At 46.2% G+C, this 24,554-nt stretch overlaps 1 protein-coding gene across 1 annotated transcript in view; it reads right to left on the bottom strand.

Moving 5' to 3' along the window:
* SNORC (secondary ossification center associated regulator of chondrocyte maturation) overlaps positions 1–5,218 on the bottom strand; it is a 38,790-nt gene extending 33,572 nt beyond the window's left edge. The window contains exons 1-2 of the mRNA XM_073581112.1: positions 5,161–5,218; positions 4,788–4,997 (exon numbers count right to left, since the gene is read on the bottom strand). Of these exons, the coding sequence (XP_073437213.1) occupies positions 4,788–4,997; positions 5,161–5,218 (268 nt within the window). The remainder of the gene's footprint in view (positions 1–4,787; positions 4,998–5,160) is intronic.
* Positions 5,219–24,554: the final 19,336 nt, after the last annotated feature.

Raw genomic sequence — 24,554 nt, 5'->3', positions numbered from 1 at the left:
GCACTTCCTTGGATGCGGCCAATTGTGTGGCACTTGTGGCCGCAAATGCAATATCCATTAGGAGAACCCTATGGTTAAGGACATGGCGGGCCGATTCAACTTCCAAGAAGTCCTTCACTTCCCTGCCCTATCAGAGAGGCCGCCTATTCGGGGAAAGGTTAGACCAGCTCATTTTCAATGCTACAGGGGGAAAAAAGTAGCTTCCTCCCGCAACAAAAGGTCAAACAGCTGGGTCGACAGGCTCAGACACGGTTTCGGGCCTTTCGCAACCTCGGGTGGACTGCAGCGGCCGGTGCTGTTGCTCCAACCAGGATAGGGAGCGACAGGTCTCATATAGAGCCAACCCATTGGGGAGAATGCGGGCTCGCCAGCCCAGGTCGAGGGTAACTAGGTCCCAGAGATCCTCAGCTAAAAGACACGGAGCACTTTTTAGGCGACATCAGCAGAGTAGGCGGCCGCCTGCTCTGGTTTCGCCACGTCTGGGTCACGGTAGCACACGACTCATGGGTGGCGGAACTGGTGTCCTTGGGGTACCAAATAGAGTTTGTCAAGTATCCCCCAAAACGATTCTTTCTGTCCCGGCTTCCCAAGGTGGAGACCCAGGCAAGGACGTTGCTAGAGGCCATCAAGTCACTCCAGCTCAACAGAGTCATTATTCCCGTGCCAGAGCACGAGAAGGCTCAGGGTTTTTATTCCAATCTGTTCGCGGTTCTCAAAAAGGAAGGGACATTCAGGCCGGTTTTGAACCTGAAGCTCCTGAACAAGTTCATCAAGATCAAACATTTCCGAATGGAGCCTTTCCGTTCGGTTATATCGGCCATGGGACAAGGAGAATACTTGGCCTCCATCGACATCCAGGATGCCTACCTGCACGTCCCCATTTTTCCTCCGCATCAGAGGTTTCCACGTTTCGCCATCAATGGCCAACATTTCCAGTTTGCAGCACTGCCCTTCGGGCTAGCCACCACCCCCAGAGTGTTCACAAAGGTAATGGCGGTCGTCATGGCCATCTTACACTCTCGGGAAATAAGTAAAAAGCAAAAGTGCATTTAAATCAAACAGAGTTCTTAGTGATACAGTATTTGATTAAACAGCATAAAAGCCGTCCCACCATCGACAAGGTGACTCTGTGGTCGGGGCGGTCCTACACTGTCTAATATTAAAAACCTTATCATGTGTCAAAGTTGACGTCTGTGTGAATAAGGGCAGACAAGGACCGGGTCCTAACCACTGGACACCAGTCAGGGGAAGCCTTTAAATACAATTTGAAGCTCAGGAGAGGGAGGCCATACCCCAGCTTGCACAGAATGCAAAAATACAAAGAAAAAACACAAAAAATGAGCTTGGTTTGAGTTGGTACATATGCAGCATATAAATGCATGTTCACATGGACCTTGTCTGCCCTTATTCACACAGACGTCAACTTTGACACGTGATAAAGTTTTTAATATTAGACTGTGTAGGACAGCCACGACCACAGAGTCACCTTGTCGATGGTGGGATGGCTTTTATGCTATGTTTGATCAAATACAGTATTACTAAGAAATCTGTTTTATTTAAATGCCCTTTTGCTTTTTACTTATTTGATTACAGCAGGGTTTTTTTCATTTTGTCTTTTGTAGGTTTTGTATGCTTTTTGGCCATGTGAACATGCATTTATATACTGCATGTGTACCAACTCAAACCAAGCTCAATTTTTGTGTTTTTACTCTTGGGGCATAGTCGTCTTGCCATACATAGACGACCTCTTGTGAAGGGCCCCGCATTTCGGGCATGCGAAGAGAATGTCAGCATCACGCTGGATACCCTCTCCCGCTTAGGGTGGTTGGTCAACAGGAAAAAATCATCCTTTGTCCCAGCCCAGAAGATTTCCTTTTTAGGGATGATTTTCGACACCTCCCAAGGGTTGGTAATTCTCCCTCAAGACAAAGCCCTAGCGCTCCGGCAAGGAGCCCAGAAGCTTCTACAACCAGTCCTACACATCATTCGGTTTGGGATGAGGGTACTAGGGAAGATGGTGAAAGCAATGGAAGCAATTCTGTTTGCCCAATTTCATCTTTGCCCCCTACAGCACGCCCTCTTGTCATCCTGGGACAAGAACCCGTTCACGCTCGATCATCAGTGGCGGCTGTCCGCTCAGGTCAGACAGTCACTAGAATGGTGGACGATCAGGTCCTCCCTTCTTCAGGGGTAACCCTTTCCCCCAGATCAGTGGCTGGTGGTCACAACCGACGCCAGCCTCCTCGGCTGGGGAGCAGTTTTTCGCCACCACACAACCCAAGGGCAATGGTCGCAAGAAAAGGCACGTCTCCCAATCAATTTGTTGGAAATACGAGAGGTCCGGCTAGCGCTGCAACATTTTCAACACTCTCTAGCAGGACGTCCTGTCCGGATTCAATTGGACAATGCCACAGCGGTGGCTTACGTAAATCATCAAGGGGGCACCTGCAGCAGAGCAACCATGTGCGAGGTGGGACACGTGCTTCGCTGGGCCGAGAAGAACCACTCAGTAATATCAGCGGTCCACATCCCGGGGGTGGAAAATTGGGTGGCAGACTTCCTCAGCTGGTGGGGGTCACGGCTGGGGAATGGTCTCTGCACTCCGAGGTCTTCCAGCAGATTTGCCAATGGTGGGGAACACCGGATGTGGATCTGATGGTCTCCAGGGAGAATGTCAAGGTACCCATGTTCGTCGCTCGGTCTCGGGACCCGCGGGCGATCGCCGTGGATGCGTTGGTTCTGCCATAGAACCAGTTTCGCCTTCCATACTTGTTCCCCCCGCTGCCATTACTGCCAAGGGTCATCAAAAAGATCAAAACAGAAGGGGTTCCAGCGATTCTGCTGGCCCCAGACTGGACCTGCAGAGCGTGGTACGCAGATCTAGTGCAGCTGCTCGCCGACGTTCCTTGGTGACTCCCAGAGCGCCTGGATCTGCTGTCCCAGGGCCCGATCTTCCACCCGAACTCAGAGCCCCTGTGTTTGACGGTTTGGCCGTTGAATCTTGGATTCTGACCCAGGCGGGGTTTGGGAGCATGGTGGTCGCTACAATGGTTAGTGCCCGGAAGCCTACCTCGGCAAAAATTTACCATCACACCTGGAAGGTCTTCTTTGATTGGTGTCGAGATCACAGACTTTCGCCACTGGCATTCTCTATACCCCACATCTCGTCCTTCTTCCAGTCGGGCCTAGACTCAGGGTTGGCCCCAAACTCCCTTAGGAGACAGATATCTGCTTTGTCCATCCTTTTCCAGCGAAAGATCGCTACCAATATGCAGGTGAGGACTTTCATTCAGGGAGTTTCCCATTTGGTACCGCCCTATAGGGTGCCCCAGGACACCTGGGACCTTAACCTGGTCCTGAGTGTTCTGCAGGTAGGTCCATTTGAACCCCTGCAGGATATTTCCTTGTCGTACCTTTCCTGGAAGGTGGTATTCTTGGTAGCCGTAACTTCCATTAGGAGAGTCTCGGAGTTGGCGGCCCTATCCTGCTGAGCACCGTTTCTCACCTTCTACAGGGATAAGGTAGTCCTTAGACCAGGTCCCCTCTTTCTGCCGAAGGTCTATTCCTCATTTCACATTAATGAGGATATTGTCTTGCCCTCGTTTTGTCCAGCGCCGGTACATCGTGTGGAAAAAGCTCTTCACACATTAGACCTGGTGAGAGCACTCAGGAGGTAAGTCTCGCGGACGGCACCCTTTCGTCAGACAGACACGCTGTTCGTGCTTCCTGAGGGGCGCAGGATGGGACTCGCAGCCTCAAAATTGACCATAGCCAGGTGGATCCGTCTAACTATTCAGGAAGCCTACCGCATCAGGGGTGCGCCGGTTCCAGCAGGAATCAGAGCACACTCTACTCGGGCAGTGGGCGCCTCTTGGGTGCGTCGGCACCAGGCTTCAACGGAACAGGTGTGCAAGGCAGCGACCTGGTCAAGCCTGCACACGTTTACTAAACATTATAATGTCCATACTCAGGCTTCGTCAGATGCGAGCCTGGGTAGAAGGATTCTCAAAGCAGCGGTGGCGCACCTTTAGACATGAGGTGCATGTGGCTTGGATCTGTGAGTCAACTTCCCACCCATGGACTGCTTTAGGACATCCTACAGTACCTGTGTCCCCCAATGAGACGAAGGAGAAACATGGATTTTTGTGATAACTCACCGTAAAATCCTTTTCTCCGAGGCGCTCATTGTGGGACACAGCACCCACCCTATTAGCCAAGTTGGCTCTTGTTTATTTAATTAATGTGCATTTTTGTTGATGTTAGGGTGGTTCCTTCTCAGACATAGTTATCTGTATTAAGGCTGATTTTCGTTATTCTCCTACTGCTTTTGCACTAAACTGGTTTCCGCCCGCAATCGGGGCGAGGGTGTATACGGTGGAGGAGGAGCTAACCTTGGGTTGTTTACTTAGTGTCAGCCTCTAGATGGCGGTAGCATACACCCACAGTACCTGTGTCCCCCAGTGAACGTTTCGGAGAAAAGGATTTTACGGTGAGTTATCACAAAAATTCATGTTTCAGTATTAGGAATTGCTGCTCGGATCTAGTAATGAGCATCTGAGCATTTAGTGATCGCTCATCTCTATTGTTCAATTACAAAATTCATCAAAAATACAAATTGCACCATAATTGTGCACACTGTGTAGAACGATCTATTTGTATGTGCCATTCAAATGTAAAATCCGTGAGCAGCTTTGGCCTTACAATTATTTTTTTGGAGCATGAAAATAGACTCATTCTACACAACATTATAGGTCACCACAGTAATCTGCGTCATTTAATTTACATACCATCTCCATTGCCCAAAGGGTCTTCATATGTGGGGTCTGGCTCAGATGCATCAGGTGGAACCCCAGTTACATCAGAGAGTGGTACCGAGGGTGTGGTTTCAATGGGTTCTGCTCCAGAAGGGAGTTCTGGGGGCTCTTGCCAAACAGTGGGTGCTGCTGCTTGAGGGTATCCTACTGAAAGACAAAGACCAGTTATGGAGAGACTTTTTACTGTAGCGAAGATTATTTATTGGCTGCTACTATTACTCTACCAGCTTGACTTACTTGCCAGTAATTTTTTTATCAAGTGATAAAAATAAGCAAAAGTGGGATCTTCATATCACACTCAGCACTGTATGAGGCCTCAATCGCATGTCCTTGTTTACACACTTACGTGAAAATTTTTTGTCGGTGCCATCAGTGTTGCGCATCAGTGTGTCCGTTTTAACCATCAGGGTGTCATCAGTGCGTCCGTTTTTACCATCAGTGTGTTATCCGTGTGTCCGTTTTTACCATCAGTGTCATCTGTGTGTCAGTTTTTACCATTAGTGTGTCAGTTTGTACATTTTCACCATTCAAATGTCCGTTTTTACCATCAGTGTGTCATCCGTATGTCAGTTTTTACCATCAGCGTCATTCGTGTGTCCGTTTTTACCATCTGAGTGTCCGTTTTCACCAGTGCGTCTTCCATGTGTTCATTTTTACCATCAGAGTGTCCATTTTTACCATCAGTATGTCATCCGTGTGTCCTTTTTTAACATCCATGTGTCCGTTTTTACCATCCGAGTGTCCATTTTTACCATCAGTGTGTCATCCGTATGTCCGTTTTTACCATCCGAGTGTCCGTTTTTACCATCAGTGTGTCATCACTGTGTCTTTTACCATCCGAGTGTCCACTTTTATCAATGTGTCATCATTGTGTCCATTTTTACCATCAGTGTGTCATCCGTGTGTCCGTTAGCACCATCTGAGTGTCCGTTTTTACCATCTGTGTGGTCATCCGTGTGTCCGTTTTTACCATCAGTCTGTCATCCATGTGTTTGTTTTTACCATTCGAGTGTCCGTTTTAACCATCAGTGTGCCATCCGTGTGTCTGTTTTTACCATCCGAGTGTCCGTTTTTACAATCAGTGTCATCCGTGTGTCCATTAGTGCGATCCGAGTGTCCGTTTTTACCACCAGTGTGGTCATCCCTGTGTCCGTTTTTACCATCACTGTGGTCAGAGTGCCCGTTTTTACCATCAGTGTTTCATCTGTGTGTACGTTTTTACTGTTAGTGTGTCATCAGTGTGTCCGTTTTTACCATCAGTGTGTCATCCACGTGTCCGTTTTTACCATTAGTATGTCAGTTTGTCCGTTTTCACCATCCAAATGTCCGTTTTTACCATCAGTGTGGTCATCCGTGTGTCCGTTTTTACCATCAGTGTGTCAGCTGTGTGTCCGTTTTTACCATCAGTCTGCCATCCATGTGTTCGTTTTTACCATCCGAGTGTTCGTTTTAACCATCAGTGTGTCATGCGTGTGTCTGTTTTTTACCATCCGAGTCTCCGTTTTTACAATCAGTATCATCCGTGTGTCCATTAGTACCATCCGAGTGTCCGTTTTTACCATCAGTGTGGTCATCCCTGTGTCCGTTTTTACCATCAGTGTGGTCATCAGAGTGCCCGTTTTTACCATCAGTGTTTCATCTGTGTGTACGTTTTTACCATTAGTGTGTCATCAGTGTGTCCGTTTTTACCATCAGTGTTTCATCTGTGTGTACGTTTTTACCATTAGTGTGTCATCAGTGTGTCCTTTTTTTACCATCAGTGTGGTCATCGGAGTGTCTGTTTTTACCATCAGTGTGTCATCTGTGTGTCCGTTTTTACCATCAGTGTGGTCATCCATGTGTCTGTTGTTACCATCAGTGTGTCCTTTTTTTACCATCAGTGTGGTCATCGGAGTGTCTGTTTTTACCATCAGTGTGTCATCCGTGTGTCCATTTTTACCATCAGTGTGGTCATCCTTGTGTCCGTTTTTACCATCAGTGTGGTCATCTGTGGGTCCGTCTTTTACCATCAGTGTGGTCATCTGTGGGTCCGTCTTTTACCATCAGTGTGGTTATCACTGTTTTTCACAGATGGATAAAGAAATAAATAATTTACAAATCTTCTCCTATATTTTATAATGTTAACTCCGTGTGCCATCTGTGTGTTGCACGTGTTTTTCATGGACCTACAGATTTGTATTGACCTTTTCATCCTTGCTACCAGCAAAAAAACGGACATGTGAATTTCAGCATGGATTATAATGGGAGAGCGTTGTATCTGTGAAAAAAAACGGAAACAGTACGTACGTGCAACACAGATCTGTGAATGATACCTTCCAGAGAATACCTCCATGTCCTAGTCCAACATAGCCCAATGTACAGCGTTTTACAATATGTAATAAGCCTTAGTGTATAGGGCACAGCAATGCTCAGAAAGCTCAGGCGATACCCTACTACACTACATTATGGGGGGATTCTCCCTTACATAGAGTATAATTCATATACTTGAACATTTCCCTCGGCTGCTGTTAATTCATAGCAAAAAAACCAGGACGGGTTACTTTTAGATGTTATCAGGGAAAGTTTCTCCATAAAAGCTTTGGTAAAGGCCAGGAAGTGTCGTTCTAGGAGGTGCAGCGGTAGAATATGTACAGGGCCGATGTTTGGGACAGGCAGACCAGGCAGATGCCTGGAGCCGCCACCTACAAAGGGGGCCCCCTGCATCTGCAGCCTATTTATCAAGTGCCCAGAGGGTGTACAGCAGTGAATAATGCTGTGCATTGCTCTGAAGTCTTGGAGTGTCTCTCGCAAAGCCCCTTGAGCCCCCCTGTCTCTTTCTCCCTGCAGTCAGGGTAAAAGTTGAGAGTGAGGGGAAGGGGCCGATTACAGCACAGTGACAGCCAGGAAGATGCGTGCAGCTCTGTGTGTCTCCTCCTGAGTCCTGATCATGGCTGCTCCTAGCACTGTCCTGAGAATGGATATGCCTAAGTGAAGCCACAGAACATGGTAAGAGCAGCAATAACAGGTCAGAGAGCAGTGATTTACTCACTGTGGTCCGGAGCTCTGTGCTGATCGCTGCAGGATCAGGATTCACAGCCACATACAGCAGCGATCAGCATCAGCTCTGACCATAGTCACTAATCATTGCTTGTAACATGACAGGGCGACCTCCTGTCACTATTGTCTGGATGACACAAGACAGGGATATTGTCTGCTGAATCAGGGGATTTATGATATGGAAATAAATGAATTCCCATGTGAAATAATGGTAAACCATAAATATATATAGTACAGGTGTGCATAGGAATCAGCGTTTTTGGTGCATTTTTCTTTTTTGCTGCCAAAGCCTGCTCTCTTGGCAGTAAAAATGCTGCTTTCAAAACACCCATTTTTTAGGGTATGTGCAGACGATGCGGAAATGGCAGCACTTTGGATGCAGCAGACATGTACTCCGTCTAAAGTGCTGCCATCTTTTGAACGCAGGTGATTCTGCATGTGTTCATTGAACCGTGTGGAATCACTGCATCCTATACATTGTACAGGTGAGATTTCTCTTGCGGAGACTCACATCTACACAAGATAACTTGACATGCTGCAGTCTGGAAAGACACACCACATGTCCATCTCTGCGGGTGAGGTGCGGGCGTATGTGCACGCATAGTGGACATGGAATTTCTAGAAATCCCCTCCACTATGCTGTGACATCTGGCCGTTGCGGGTTGGACGCTGCGGATGTACGCAGCATCCAGAGTTTACTGATTGTGGACGCAGACCCTTAGAGCTTTTGCTGCTTTTTTTTTTGTATAGTATTCATTTTGTCTACAGTACATGTCTAATAAAGTTTGTTTTATTCACCAAAAACGCAGCGAAAAACAACGTTACGACATTTGCAGCTTTTCTAAAACTTTTTCATTGCTTTCTACGGGTGAAAAAAAATTGCTGAAAGAAGTGACACGCTGCGGATTTAAAAACGCTGCAGTTGTGAAATTCAGTCAGGAGAAAAATAAAAGGGTGTGCAGGAGATTCCTGAAAATCTCAGTCTTTGCTTGTGCTGTAAACTTCTTATTTGCAGAAGAAAACGCTGGAAAAATTATGCATATGAATGTGGCCAAGAGCGGCTTTTAAGGCTATGTGCACACGCTGTCAGTGCCAGAGGAGAAAGAAAGAGCCAGTGGTATCTTGAGCATTATAAATAAAAATCAATATTTATTTTTAAATAGTAATAATAACACATATCTAAATATCAATACACAAGTACCAGTGAAAAGTGCAGAGAGGAAAACTATCCCCGAGTGCCCAGTTGCCTCTCACACAAATTAGAAACATATCACATTTATCAAAATCAAAGTAAGCCAGAGCAGTGGATGTTAGATTAGAAAAAATAACAGCAAAGGTAACACTGACCAGACTGAGCTTTTAGTAATATCAAATGAATCAAGAGCTCAGTATGGAATAAAGCAAATTGTCAGGCTTACCAAGGAGAGAGGACAGGCACCAGGTGGAGGGTGTGAAGCTCCCCGATGTGCGTTTTGCGGCCACGCAGAGCCGCTTTCTCAAGGGGAAGTAAAGCTGGGTCCAAACAGGACCTTCAAGTAACCCCGTGAATTAGGTCACATGGATATCTGTGACCAATGGGAGGTGATCCAAGTGGCGCATGCGCAGTGCGCCGAGGGCACCCTGCGTACATCAAAGGCGTCACGTGCACGGCACCAGCCACAGGGATTAACCCTGTGCGTGGCGCATGCGACGTAAAGACGCCCCGATGCCAGCAGGGCCCCAACGGAAGCGCTGCCATTCGCACCGTCACCGCCATTTAATAGAGGGCCATAAAGTAAAAAAGTGTGGAGGAACTGTTTGGACCCAGCTTTACTTCCCCTTGAGAAAGCGGCTCTGCGTGGCCACGAAACGCGCGTCGGGGAGCCTCACAACCTTCACCTGGTGCCTGTCCTCTCTCCTTGGTAAGCCTGACAATTTGCTTTATTCCATACTGAGCTCTTGATTCACTTGATAATACTAAAAGCTCGGTCTGGCCAGTGTTACCTTTGCTGTTATTTTTTCTGACCTAACATCCACTGCTCGGGCTTACTTTGATTTTGATAACCGTGATATGTTTCTAATTTGTGTGAGAGGCAACTGGGCACTCGGGGATAGTTTTCCTCTCTGCACTTTTCACTGGTACTTGTGTATTGATATTTAGATATGTCTTATTATTACTAACTATTTAAAAATAAATATTAATTTTTATTTATAATGCTCAAGATACCACTGGCTCTTTCTTTCTCCTCTGGCACTGATTGTTTTTGAGCTGGTACTTTTTTCTTCTTTTGGACTGGTGATGAGATCTAGCTGTCAAAATTATGCACTGGGAATTTTGTGCTTTTATGTGCACACGCTGCGGTTTTGGCCGCTGCAGATCTGCAGCAGTTCTGCGGACAGTGTACAGTAGCATGTAAATCTATGTGATTTACTTTCTGCTGTGCACATGCTGTGGATTTTTAACTTCGGAAAAGCTGCGGTTTTGAATCTGCAGAAAGAATTGACATGTCACTTCTTTTCTGCAGATTCTGCTGCGGTTTACCATCTCCTCCATTGTAGATGTGATAAACCGCAGGGCAAAACCTCAGGCCAATCCGCAGGTAAAACTGCAGGTCATTTTACCTGCGGTTCCGCAGATACAAATCCGCAGACCAATCCGCAGCGTGTGCACATAGCCTTAAAGCGCCAGCAAAACATATGAGATTTCCGAAGTCTCCTGCATGCGCTTGTTTTTTTTCTGACTGAATTTCAGAACTGTAGCGCTTTTTAAATCTGCAGTGTGTCTCTTCTTTCAGTGTGTTTTCACCTGTAGAAAGCAATGAAAGAATATAAAAAAGAAAGCTTCAGATATTGCAATGGCATTTTTCGCTGCAATTTTTTAGGTGGTTTGGTGAATTAAACTATTAAGTGTCGTTTACATGTTCAGTAGTAACATCAGTATTTGTAATGCAGAAACAGCAGTGGAACAATCAGAGGAAAACTATAGTAGAAACACGTCACCACTTCTGGATTTCTCACCCTCCTGGTTTTGACTTGCACATACTGATGTGAAATACTGACCGAATACTGAACGTGTGAACGTGGCCTTAAACATACTGTAGACAAAGCAAACATCCTCACTTTAAAAAAAAGCTGAAAAAAAGTGTAAAGAACACCAGAAACAAGCTGAAAAACAGGTGTTTGGAATGCAACATTTTTACTGCCAATAGAACAGGTTTTGGCTACTGAAAAAAATGCATGTGAACATAGCCATAGCGTTTCAGAGTAAGACTATCTGTGGTATTACAGGTGACATCTACTACAATATCTGTTCTCAGAGAGTTATCACTGTTATCTCTGGTGTTACGTAGGATGAGGTCACAGTCATGTGACTGGTCATGTGAGCCGGGGAGGGCTTCTGTTCTGGAGTGTGCTGTGCATAGAGGGAATTGTATGGCGATCGGTACACAGTCCCTTCTGAAATGACAGGTGGGCGTGGCGGCTGATTTGCAGTGCGGGAAAACTGCAATCCCGCAGGTGGAAGTATCAAAATCGGGACTGTCCCGCTGGATCCAGGATGGTTGGGTGCCCTGCTGTGCTATCTGGAGAGTTAAAAAAAATTAAGAGGGGGTTGGGGGACAACTCTTTGTCTTGGGGCTTGGGCCCCCCAATCTTTTCTGACCCTAGCAATGCTCCTTTGTAATGCTAATAGTGGCAGACCCATTGGCCGATATAAGGCCCCTGAATATGGGGGCCACAGTGCCAGCACTGGCTCCAGGACCCTCTGCCAACTGTATCCGCATCCTGCTCATGTAATGTAACCTAAATGTATGATTTTACAATGTTAGCATTTGGGGCCCCACTTTAAACTTTTGCCTAGGGCCCCACTTTGTCTAAAACCGGCCCTGAATACGTAGCCACAGCTGGTGTCTGAGAAAGCCCAAACGTCCCTAATGAAGAGACCAATATTATAAATGGCACATGGGTGCTGTATCAATCTTTATATTTTTGCCCTTTTGGGAAGGGATTTTTATTGTTATGATGGGATCTAATCCCATTTTCAGACATAAATATACAGCTCTTGTGTATATAATACTTCTATCAATAAGCCCATAATTAAATAAAATTATAGACCAAGTTAAAAAGAAAAACTATTCACTATACAACTGCCTAAGCGTACAGTCACCATATACACATCATGTGCCACATACATGGCCACCAGGTTACTTACATGGTTGGGTAGTGCCATCTAAGTGTGATCACTGGTAATGCACCCAGCTTTTATCTCCATTGCCTACCTCTGACTGACAGGTGACTGAAACATGAGTGAACAGTCAGTCAGAGATAGGAGGCAGGCACCCAAAAAGGAAGGAGGCAGGAGAGCTGTAAGAGCAGAGCCCACACCGGCTGCACAGCTATGGATTTTCAGAAAGCAGCAAATTGGATTTCTACAAGAATGGTCAGGATTTACTCGGCATGTATGTAAAGGTGCTTCATTGCTCTTAGTTTGGGGTATAAAATCTTGATGACAGGTTCTCTATAAGTAAAAAAGACTATACAAGTCCAGGTTTATATATTATACATTTAATTTTTAAAACCAGTTCTGAACCACCTTCCACTTTTAAAAATGAGGGTAGTTCACTAATAACTTCTGAGCATCATTTATATACAGTGAAAAGGTTTAGAAGCTGCCTGTGATTTGTTGTGAAGTCCTCTTCACACATTCAGTATTTGGTGAGTTTTTTACCTCAGTATTTGTAAGCTGAAATCAGGAGTGGAATAATCAGAGGAAAAATATAATAGAAACACGTCACCACTTCTGTATTTATCACCCACTCCTGGTTTTGACTTCCAATTACAAATACTGAGGTAAAAAACTCACCAAATAATCAACGTGTGCTTGTGGCCTAAATGCGCTGTCATGGCCAACTTCCATTGAGCAAATTTAGAATGTCATTAGTTGACAAATGCAAAGGGAGCTGCCAGCAGCAGATCTTGATGATTTTCCCAATTGCTTTCAGCAGGGCAGAACATTCCTCAGACAACAAATAGCAACTCTATGGATAGCAGCCAAGGCTGTAATTACAGGGATTTGTTCAAATGGCGCTCATGCTCGATACTAAAAAAATTGAAATGTGTTGAAAATTTTGCTTGCATTTTGTCATAATTTGTATATCAGTAACATGTATATCCATAGTGTGACTTCTATAATTCCATGACGTTTTCTTCTTGATGTTGCAATTTCAATGTTGAGGTTTATTTATTAAAATGTATAAAATATAATTATTTGTGGGTAATTCGGTATACAACCAAGATATGAAATGACCAATTACACCCTCTGATAATATCATGAAGAAGAAATGTAAAAGGAAAGGTGTCATCTAAAATAGAAAAAAACTTACAAATCTGCAATAAACCCCACCCACCGAAATCTTGCGATTTTGACACTATTGTCATGCTCGCTGTTCATTCAGGAAGTTCACACGCAAACTAGCAACAATAGACTGACTCAGACCTTATCTGTTGAATTGAAGCATTTAATGAGAATGTAGAAAGGCCATTATGTAGTGAGGGGAGCAGTGTCAGCTGTAACATCACCTATTGTGAATGATGAATTCTGTGTTATCAGCTGTGTATAGAGAAATTACTTCTCATTGTAACCCTGGCAGTGATGACAATGAGACTTCTGAAAAGTAAAGAAAAATAAGTGTGTCTCTAAAATAGCTATAGTGGCCAGGTTGGAAATTGCAAGGATTCTCTGAAAAATACCAAATGTAAAAGAAGAAAAAAAAAACATGGCCTTTTACTGGCTCCAGAAGGCCTTAAAGTGAAACACTATCTCTAATGAGCCAGTGTCAGATATTCTTCCCCCTTGTCTTGGTGTAGTTGACTACTAATAATTTAACACACCACATACAAAATTTGCTTTAACCCCTTCACCACATTTGCAGCAAATATACAGTATATGTCATATATATGTCATGGTCGGGAAAGACTTCCCGACCTATGTAGTATATATACACTGTACGTCATGGTGATCGCCCGCTGACACCCGGCACTCACTGCCAGGAGTGATGTCCGCACCACTCCCAGCAGTTTGATGGTTGATGGGACGGCTGGTGGTTGGCGAGGCCCTCTAGTCCGCCTTTTAGCACAGTGATATTCCCACACTAAGGCAGGTTGATCGCACGTCATTTTTTTGCAAGTTTGGAAGATAATGTGAGTTGGGTTATGCTTTACAGTCTCAAAAAAGGCACAGGCTAGGCAATCCTCGCTGTCCCTGCAAACTTAACACTCGCGATCGATGCTGGACACAGCCAGACTTGGGCCTGAGGATGCAATGCTTGTCGTGGTTGCATCAATTCATGTCTGTGTAGGAAGCCGCAATGTAACCTCCACGTCTTCCTTCTCCTCCTCTGCTGAGCTACTCAGCTGTGTACCTCTCGGTTCACACCAAGTGGGATCTCCAACATCATCGCCATCCTCTGTTCTCCCAATTCTCACACTGAGAGTCACCCTCCACTGCTTCCTGCCCTGACACCTCAGTACAGTCAGTGTATCCAAGTCTCACCAGGATCAAGTCCACCCCTAGTGGTTAACACCTTGTGATGAGGGTCTGGATTCTGCTCGGACCCTACTTTATCAGGCCCCTGATCCAATTTGAAAAATATTTGGGCAGAAGCTTTCCTCCTATGGATTCTGTGATTCTTCAGCACAGACCTCTGATGCCCATGGAATAGAATGTGTGAACAGCTCTGCAGAATGGCCCATCTGTGGTTCCCCACATTCAGTTGAGCATTTGGAAATTTGTGACATGGGAGGAAATTAGGGCAATTGGTGTGCCACTTCTGAGGATTGTACTGTATGAAATTTTATGGTGGAAAATAGGAGATTCCACTTGATGCAGCACTTGCTATCCACTGGAGTACATGCTCTTTCTGGCCCTCACCTACAAGGCGTAATGCTGTGCGGCTGTCAAAGAAAGGGAGTCGAGTAGCCAGTCCACTAAAAAATGTTGTCAGTGGTCTTTGGATAGGACGAAACAGTGTTTGTTCAGTTGAGCTTTCATTTATATTAACACCTAACTCACGTACACATAACCTCGCTTTTTCCCATCCATGTTGTATGTGGCCTTCCCATCTTGTAACCTGCTGTTTCACAAACTAAAGGGGGTTTTACACTAAGGATATCGCTAGCAATATCGCTATGTGTGATACTTACGAACGACCGGCTCCCCCGCTGTCCATCGCTGATCGCGCGAGAATGTCCGGCTCCATTTCTCGTCATCAGCTTCCTGCTGAGACTTCCTGCTGTGACGACGAGCGACGCGTGGAGGCGGGCGGGAGGACGTCTTCATCGCTGTGTGTGAAAGGTGAGTATCGTGCGCTGCGTCGCTGCTGCATCGCTGTGAGATCTTTCTGTATGAAAGCTCACTAGCGATCATTTAGCGATGCACCAGCGATCCTGACCGGGTCGGATCGCTGGTGCATCGCTAAATGTAAAAGGGCCTTTAGGCCCACAGCTGTCAGTCACCTGTCACCAAATTAAGAGTCACTATTTATTTTCTTAGATAGGTGTAACAGTGTTGTTCAGGCACACTAACGATTTTTAAGTGGAAATCTGGCCTTCTTGCTTTGTCACAAACCAACTTTTATCACAAACTGTTTGGATTTGCTAATTGGGCCTCCTGGCTGCATCCCAATATTAGGCTTAACAATTTTTAAGTGGAAATCTTTCCTTATGATTTCTCACTGAAACAGTTTTATCACAAATGATTTGGATTAGCAAATGGGGCCTGCTGAGACTGCCACACAGTTTTTGCACAATCTAGTTGGATGCTGGAAGATTGATTTCACACAGGACAGGATCCTATCTAGTTAACTGACAAGTTCCCTTGCAGCATTATCGGGATTGGCTTCTCTGCACTGTGACAGAGAAAATAGCGCCATCAAAATAAGATGTCCACTTTTTATATGACCAGGGACGTGACTTTGGCAGTTAATCATGGTTTCTGTGCCCTGATTGGCTGCTGAAATCAACACACAAAGTTAAGGGGAAAAAAAAAAAAGTAGGGCACTGCTCCTCCCCACATCAGCCCCGCTCATCAACCAGCACCACTATCCTAGCCAAAGCAATAACAAAACCATTAGTGGAAATGTGAATATTTAACGAGCTGTGACTGAATTTTACCAACTTTGAGTAAAAATACTTGCGAAATTGTGCGGAATTTAAGATTGGCGAATGCTTTTCAAACAAGTTTGCTCATCTCTAACAGCAGCCAAACAGAAAACAACACTTTAAATCTGGTACTGATGTAATCGCACAGACCCAAAGAATAAACCGCATGAGGAAAGGTTTAAAAAATACATAAAACCAACTCTTCACCTATTGTTGATTTTTTTCATTCTGCCTCTCAAAGATCGCATTAAGGCTCAGCGCACAATTATCCTGTGCTCTACAATGAGCGCTTACATCGGGTTTTTTTGTGTAAATCTCTTAAATACTGTTTCAGACAGAACCCTCGGATTTAGATTCCCTATAATGAGGCAGATGGAGGCACTGTGGACGCTGTCTGATCGGTGATCCATTGGTGACTGTCTTTTTAGATGTGCATAAAAGCGCGCTCCCCCCCAGCTTTCTTCACTTCTGAAAAGAAGGACATCACTGAACAAAGGCCAGATGGAGTCCAAAGTAAGTCTGCTGCCTCTTTATATTGAGGTGTTAGGCGTCGGATTCCTGTTGCTACACAGCAGGAGTCCAGAGCCTCACATACTGCTTCGCAGCAAGTTACTCCTGAGGCTAAGTCCCTCTGCCGCTCCTCTGAGCATGCTCATGAGACGATCTCCCATTGTAGGTCGGGAGTCACGTGCTCAGGTCCTTCTCCTGATCTGATTGGTCCATCTCAGAGTTCTGGAAGGTCCCGGCAGCGCACAGCTATAAAAGGGCCGCATGGCCGTTCGGCCATGCTCTAGTATAGACATTACTTGCTAGATGTGTGAATGGTGACGGATGTATGATTCTGGTGACTGACTCATTTGAAACCCCTTCCCTCTGATATTACGCATGTTGATAGGGAATTAGTTCAGCAGTCAGCGCCAGTCAGTGGTAAGCCTTAGGCCACTGTGCACACCGCGCCTCTACACTAGCGTCCGATTGTGCTACTCCTCACGGCACTATTGTCTCGCGGCAGTGTCCTACGCCACGCTGCAGTTGCAGCTCTCTTTGGCGCCCGCAGTAGCAATGCCGCACACACGGTAGGTCTAGACGGACGCAGTTCCTTCTGCCTTTGGTCCTGCACCTGTGACCTGATACCGTATGTGTGTAAGGGGGTGAAGCACCGAAGGAGCCGAGGGGAGTTGCCTTCCTAGCTCCGTACCCGGAACCATCAAGCAGGGCATTAGGTTCCCCGGGGGATGCTTAAGTGGACTGCGCGAGCACCAGGAACAGGAAGAGGGCAGGACGGAGAGCGGGAGAATTGGGCGCGCTTTCAGGAGAGCAGCGCAGGGATGGGAGCAGAGAGGACGCTGACAGGAGAGGACAGGAGACAGGCGCAGCGACTGAACACTGAGGGACCGCAGACACAGGCGGTGAGCACTGAGTACAAGAAGCCTGTCACTGCACCTCCTGGAGGGCTGGTCGCTTCCCTCCTGTTAGAGACTTTGTCACACCGACACACTGCGTGCCTTAAGACACTACCCTGCAGTGAGACCCTGCCTTATCCTGAGACGCTTCCCTGTGACCGAGGAACATACTGTAACGTGACACCGACCTGCCAAGAGAGACTGTCCCAGGCAGAGCCCCTGACCTTGGTGAGGGAACGCCGCTGCCGCAGCAGAGGGAAGAACCTTGCATACAGGGGGATACCGCCATCCGCATACCTCTTGAGCTCTTACGTTAACCCCCCATACACCAGTTGGACTATACCTAGGACCCCAGAGACAGACGACATCAAGCACCCCTGGTGCCTACGTGGGAGAAGAGTGATCTCTACAAGCAATATCTCTAGGAACTGATAAGTTTCATCCCCATAAGAGAATAACTGTCTGTTGTTTTGCACTTCTGTTATTTCTTCAGTCTCTGATATCACCTGTTACAGCATTTTCTCTGCTATATTATATGTTCACCAGATATTCTCCCTGTAAATAAACCTCCCCTTTTACTGTTGGTCTGCCTGCTCCGTGGTGACATATATTCCTCCTGCATGTGCATATATCTGAGACCTGTGACGCTAACAGGCTCAGCCTTTTTGTGTTTACCCTTACTGGCATCTCTGTGATTAAACAGTGATTGCTCTGCGCATCTGGGTGACGTTTAACCCCGTGCGCATTATACCGCCATATTGTGCGTCTGCCATTACTCAGCAGCAGTTATAACACCTTCTGCACGGTGGACCCCGAGTGGCGAACGCACTTTATTATTTTATTTAATGTGTTCTGCCGTTCTTAACATTATACTAGCGCCAGGGTCTGGCTAATAATGGCAGACTTGCAGCAGCTTCAGCGGTACATTCAGCAGCTGGAGGGCAGGTTGGCTACTGTCGAGAGTGCCGCCTCCGCTGCGAAGTTTACTGAGGCTGCAGCTCAGGCAGTTGCAGAGGCTGTCTCACGTGTGTCCACGTCCACGCCTGCACCAACAATTACCCGCCTCCCGTTGCCCGATAAATTTTCTGGCGATAGTGCCTCCTGTAAAGGTTTCGTGAGCCTGTGCTCTATTCAGCTTGAGTTACTGGCCGCACGTTTCCTTACAGAACGGGCTAAGGTGGGGTTCCTTGTTTCCCTTCTGTCGGGCAGGGCGTTGGAGTGGGCCACGCCGCTGTGGGAACGTGGTGACCCAGAAGTTCGGACCGCTGCTTAGTTCTTAACATCTCTAAAGCAGGTCTTTTTGGGCCCACGGGTCACTCACGAAACCTCACTCCAGTTACTTGCGCAGGGAACTCAGTCGGTCAGTCAGTATGCCGTTCGTTTCCGGACACTGTCTTCCGAGCACGAGTGGCCTGATAGAGCACTCATCCCTGTGTTCTGGAGAGGGTTGGCTGAGCATGTCAAAGATGCCTTATCCACCAGGGAGGTTCCCATCAGAAGAGTTGATAGCGATCTCCACCCGTATAGACCTCCGTTTTATGGAGTGCGGGCTCCATAAAATCCAGACAGAAGTTCAGGTCGACTCCTGGCTTCTCCAAACTGCTGGAGCCTCCTGATCTGGAGGCTTTACCTCATGAACCCATGGACGTGTCCCGTACCGGTCCGAAACCATGTCCGGCACAGGGTCCCACTTGCTGCTACCTGTGTCGACAGTTGGACCACCTGGCTAATAGGTGTCCGCAGCGGTCAAAAAAACGTTCACCTCCGGTGGCAGTTGGTGGAGATCTACCTAATATGAAAACGTTCTCCTCCAAACCAGTATTCCGAGGGACGTTAGATAGCGGGGCTTCATCCTGGGAGGTAGAGGTCACAGTGGACTCTGGGAACTTTATGTCCTCAGCCTTTGCCCAAAAGCACGCCAGACCACTGGTGCCACTTCCTCACCCCGTGACCATTAGGGTGGTTAACGGATCTACCTTACTGTCTCAGATTACCCACCAGACAGCACCCCTGGGGTTCTCAATCTCCCCGTCTCATCGCGAGACGTCCCTGCTCATCATGCCTAAGGGCATCGACCAGGTGCTTCTCGGACTCCCCTGGTTACGTTGCCTTTCTCTCCATATTGAGTGGTCCTTGGGGAGTATACTGTGCTGGAGCAAGGACTGTGTGGGTAGGTGCATGGGGGGCAGTGTTCAAGTAGCCTCTGTGGAGGTGGCGCAGATCATTCCGCACCCCTCACTGGGAATCTGAAGTTCATGGCTCCTGTCATCCTTGAACCAGTGCCGCCAAGCAAAACCTTTGTCCCGCCTCACCTGCGGTCCAAGGTTCTCGCGTGAGCACACACGTCCAGGGAGGGTGGTCACTTTGGTTACAAGCGTACCACTAAACTCCTGGCTAGCTCTTATTGGTGGCCGCACAGATCTCAGGACACTAAAAAAAAAATCCAGGCATGCGCCTCCTGTGCTCGGAGTAGATCCTCTAAACAGAGGTAGGCTGGGTTACAGTGTCCCTTGCCAGTGGCAGATCGGGCAATGGAGGTCCGCGACAGTCTGGGTCGCACCCCGCATGTCACTCAAATCTCTGTAATGCAAATGAAGACGCCCGCCGACACATTTCGACGCCCCACTCCAACTTCGGCTCCTGGCGACTTAGCCATCCACGACGCCCTCCACGTGTCTTCTCTCGGACCAATTCACATGTCCCGGTTTTTCAAGTCATCTGTCGGGGCATCAGGATGGTCTGTGAACAAGCCTGAGGCCTACGCCTCTGTGGGTCATAAGGTGGTACGTGGCAAAAAATTTTGCCAGGAAGGGGGGGTAATGTTTGGCGTCGAATTCCTGCGGCTACACAGCAGGAGTCCAGAGCCTCACATACTGCTTCGCAGCAAGATACTCCTGAGGCTAAGTCCCTCTGCTGCTCCTCTGAGCATGCTAATGAGATGATCTACCATTGGAGGTCGGGAGTCACGTGCTCAGGTCCTTCTCCTGATCTGATTGGTCCATCACAGAGATCTGGAAGGTCCCGGCAGCGCACGGCTATAAAAGTGCCGCATGGCCGTTCGTCCATGCGCTAGTATGGACGTTATTTGCTAGATGTGTGAATGGTGACGGATGTACGGTTGTGGCCAAAAGTATTGACACCCCTGCAATTCTTTCAGATAATACTCAGTTTCTTCCTGAAAATGATTGCAAACACAAATTCTTTGGTATTATTATCTTCATTTAATTTGTCTTAAATGAATAAACACAAAAAGAATTGTCCTAAAGCCAAATTGGATATAATTCCACACCAAACATAAAAAAGAGGGTGGACAAAAGTATTGGCACTGTTCAAAAAATCATGTGATGCTTCTCTAATTTGTGTAATTAACAGCACATGTACCTTACCTGTGGCACCTAACAGGTGTTGGCAATAACTAAATCACACTTGCAGCCAGTTGACATGGATTAAAGTTGACTCAACCTCTGTCCTGTGTCCTTTATGTACCACATTGAGCATGGAGAAAAGAAAGACCAAAGAACTGTCTGAGGACTTGAGAAACCAAATTGTGAGGAAGCATGAGCAATCTCAAGGCTACAAGTCCATCTCCAAAGACCTGAATGTTCTTGTGTCTACCGTGCGCAGTGTCATCAAGAAGTTTAAAGCCCATGGCACTGTGGCTATCCTCCCTAGATGTGGATGGAAAAGAAAAATTGACAAGAGATTTCAACGCAAGATTGTGCGGATGTTGGATAAAGAACCTTGACTAACATCCAAACAAGTTCAAGCTGCCCTGCAGGGTACAACAGTGTCAACCCGTACTATCCGTCGGCCTCTGAATGAAAAGGGACTGTATGGTAGGAGACCCAGGAAGACCCCACTTCTCACCCCGAGACATAAAAAAGCCAGGCTGGAGTTTGCCAAAACTTACCTGAAAAAGCCTAAAACATTTTGGAAGAATGTTCTCTGGTCAGATGAGACAAAAGTAGAGATTTTTGGGCAAAGACATCAACATAGAGTTTACAGGAGAAAAAAAGAGGCATTCAAAAGAAAAAAACACGGTCCCTACAGTCAAACATGGCGGAGGTTCTCTTATGTTTTGGGGTTGCTTTGCTGCCTCTGGTACTGGACTGCTTGACCGTGTGCATGGCATTATGAAGTCTGAAGACTACCAACAAATTTTGCAGCATAATGTAGGGCCCAGTGTGAGAAAGCTGGGTCTCCCTCAGAGATTATGGGTCTTCCAGTAGGACAATGACCCAAAACACACTTCAAAAAGCACTAGAAAATGGTTTGAGAGAAAGCACTGGAGACTTCTAAGGTGGCCAGCAATGAGTCCAGACCTGAATCCCATAGAACACCTGTGGAGAGATCTAAAAATGGCAGTTTGGAGAAGGCACCCTTCAAATATCAGGGACCTGGAGCAGTTTGCCAAAGAAGAATGGTCTAAAATTCCAGCAGAGCATTGTAAGAAACTCATTGATGGTTACCAGAAGCGGTTGGTCGCAGTTATTTTGGCTAAAGGTTGTGCAACCAAGTCTTATGCTGAGGGTGCCAATACTTTTGTCTGGCCCATTTTTGGAGTTTTGTGTGAAATGATCAATGTTTTGCATTTTGCTTCATTCTCTTTTGTGCTTTTTCATTTAAGACAAATTAAATGAAGATAATAATACCAAAGAATTAGTGTTTGCAATCATTTTCAGGAAGAAACTGAGTATTATCTGACAGAATTGCAGGGGTGTCAATACTTTTGGCCACAACTGTATGATTCTGGCGACGGACTCATTTGAAACCCCTTCCCTCTGATATTACGCATGTGGATAGGGAATTAGTTCAGCAGTCAGCGCCAGTCAGTGGCAAGCCTTAGGCCACTGTGCACACCGCGCCTCTACACTAGCGTCCGATTGTGTTACTCCTCATGGCACTATCGTCTCGCGGCAGTGTCCTACGCCGCGGTGCAGTTGCAGCTCTCTTTGGCGCCCGCAGTAGCAACGCCGCACACACGGTAGGTCTAGATGGACGCAGTTCCTTCTGCTTTTGGTCCTGCACCTGTGACCTGATACCATGTGTGCATATATCTGAGACCTGTGACACTAACAGGCTCAGCCTTTTTGTGTTTACCCTTACTGGAATCTCTGTGATTGCTCTGCGCACCTGGGTGACATTTAACCCCGTGCGCATTATACTGCCATATTGTGCGTTTGCCATTACTCAGCAGCAGTTATAACTCCTTCTGCACGGTAGACCCCGAGCGGCGAATGCACTTTATTATTTTATTTACTGCTTCCCGCTGTTCCTAACAGAGGGCCTCCCTCAGGGGTTTCAGCTAAATCATGTCACTCGGCGATTTAGATGTAATCCCTGATGTAAGTGCTAGCGTAGAGCGCCGGATAAATGTGATACAAAATGTTATGTAAAATCTATCTTCCCAATAAAAGCTTCAACTCAATCCACAAAAAAAACAAGTCCATCATCTGTCAATGGAAATATAGGGGGCTTCCATATTAGTTAGTGCAAAGGCTCTGTACACTGTAGCTCCTCGCACCAAAAAAGATCAGCAAATCCTGCACTCCCAAATCCAAATGCCCCTCTCCCTTCTGAGCCCCAGTTTGTCAAAACTACATTTAGCATCCACGTTTGGCATTTCTATAGGAACGAGGGCTTGCCTAATTTACAGGTGAGTTTCTCCAGAAGCATGAGCTGGGCTCTACAACATACTGGTCACAACAATGGCAGTTTGCAATTTTCACTCAGCAACACCCACTACTGCTTGCTTCTGGAAAACACCCACAGAGTCAAAATCATGACTACACCTGTAGATAAACTTCCAAAAGGGTATAATTTCCAAAATGGGGTCACTTCAGGGGGTAATCTTCTCCTCTAGCCCTTAGGGGCTCTGTATACAAATTTCACAAACTATTCTAGCGAAATCTGCACTCCAGGAGGCAAACAGCTCTCCGTCTCTCCTGGGTCTCACTGTGTGGCTAAGCAGTACTGCACATCCATATATGAGGTATTTCTACATTCAGCAGAAATCGTGGGTCAAATTTTGGTGCCATTTTTATCCATTTCCAGGTGTCAAAATGTAAAATCTGGAGTCGAAACAAAATTTTGTCGATAAAAATTAATTTTTTCTTCACTGCCCAATGGTATAAAATTCTGACACACCTGTGGTGTCAATATGATCACTGCACCCCTAGATGAATTCATTGAGAGATGTAGTTTGTAAAATTGGGTTACTTATGAGGTGTTCTGCTACCTCATGGGGCTCTACCAATGTGACATGGCACCCTCAAACTAGTTTAACAAAACCTAAACTCCAATACGGAGCTTATTCCTTTCTGAGACTTGCACTGCGGTTCAAAAGTAGTTTTCGACCACATATCGGGTATTGGTGTACTCAGGAAAAATTGCACAAAAATTTTAGGGCCCATTTTCTCCTGCTAAACTAGTGAAAATAAAAAATTTGGGGCTAGAAAAACATTTTTATGGCAAAAAGTGTGATTTCTTTATTTTAATGGTCAACATTATAAACTTCTGAGAAGCACTGGGGAGTTCAAGGTGCTCACCACACATCTAGATAAAATCCTTGAGGTGTCTAGTTTACAAAATGGGGTCACTTGTGGGGGGTCCAATGTTTAGGCACATCAGGGGCTCTCCAAATGTGACATGAAACCTGCAGAACATTCCATCAAAATCCAAAACGTCACTCCATCCTTTCTGAGCCCTGCTGTGCTCCCAAAAAGTAGTTCCCCCACAAATGGGGTATCTGCATACTCGGGATAAACTGTACAACAAATTTAGGGGTCCTTTTTTTCCTGTTACTCTTTTGAATTAAAAAAAATGCTGCTAAAAAACATTTTTGTGGGGAAAATGTGATTTTTTTTATTTTCACCGCTTAATGTAAAAACATCTATGAAGCACCTGGGGGTTTGAAGGTGCTCAATACACATCTAGATAAGTTCCTTGAGGGGTCTAGTTTCTAAAATTAGGTCACTTGTGGGGGGGGGGTTTCCACTCTTTATACACATCAGGGGCTCTCCAAACGCGACATGCCAGCAATTTATTCCAGCAGATTTTACATTCAAAAGGTGAAATGGCGCTCCTTCCCTTCCAAGCTCTGCTGTGTGTCCAAACAGCAATTTTTACCCTTGTGAAAATGAAAAATATGGGCCTAAAAAACAAT

The sequence above is a fragment of the Dendrobates tinctorius genome, unplaced genomic scaffold (assembly GCF_039654945.1).
Source record: "Dendrobates tinctorius isolate UK_male_01 unplaced genomic scaffold, ASM3965494v1 ptg000069l, whole genome shotgun sequence".
Taxonomy (NCBI): domain Eukaryota; kingdom Metazoa; phylum Chordata; class Amphibia; order Anura; family Dendrobatidae; genus Dendrobates; species Dendrobates tinctorius.
Note: the sequence above shows the minus strand (reverse complement) of the source record. Positions and strands in the feature narration are given on the sequence as shown.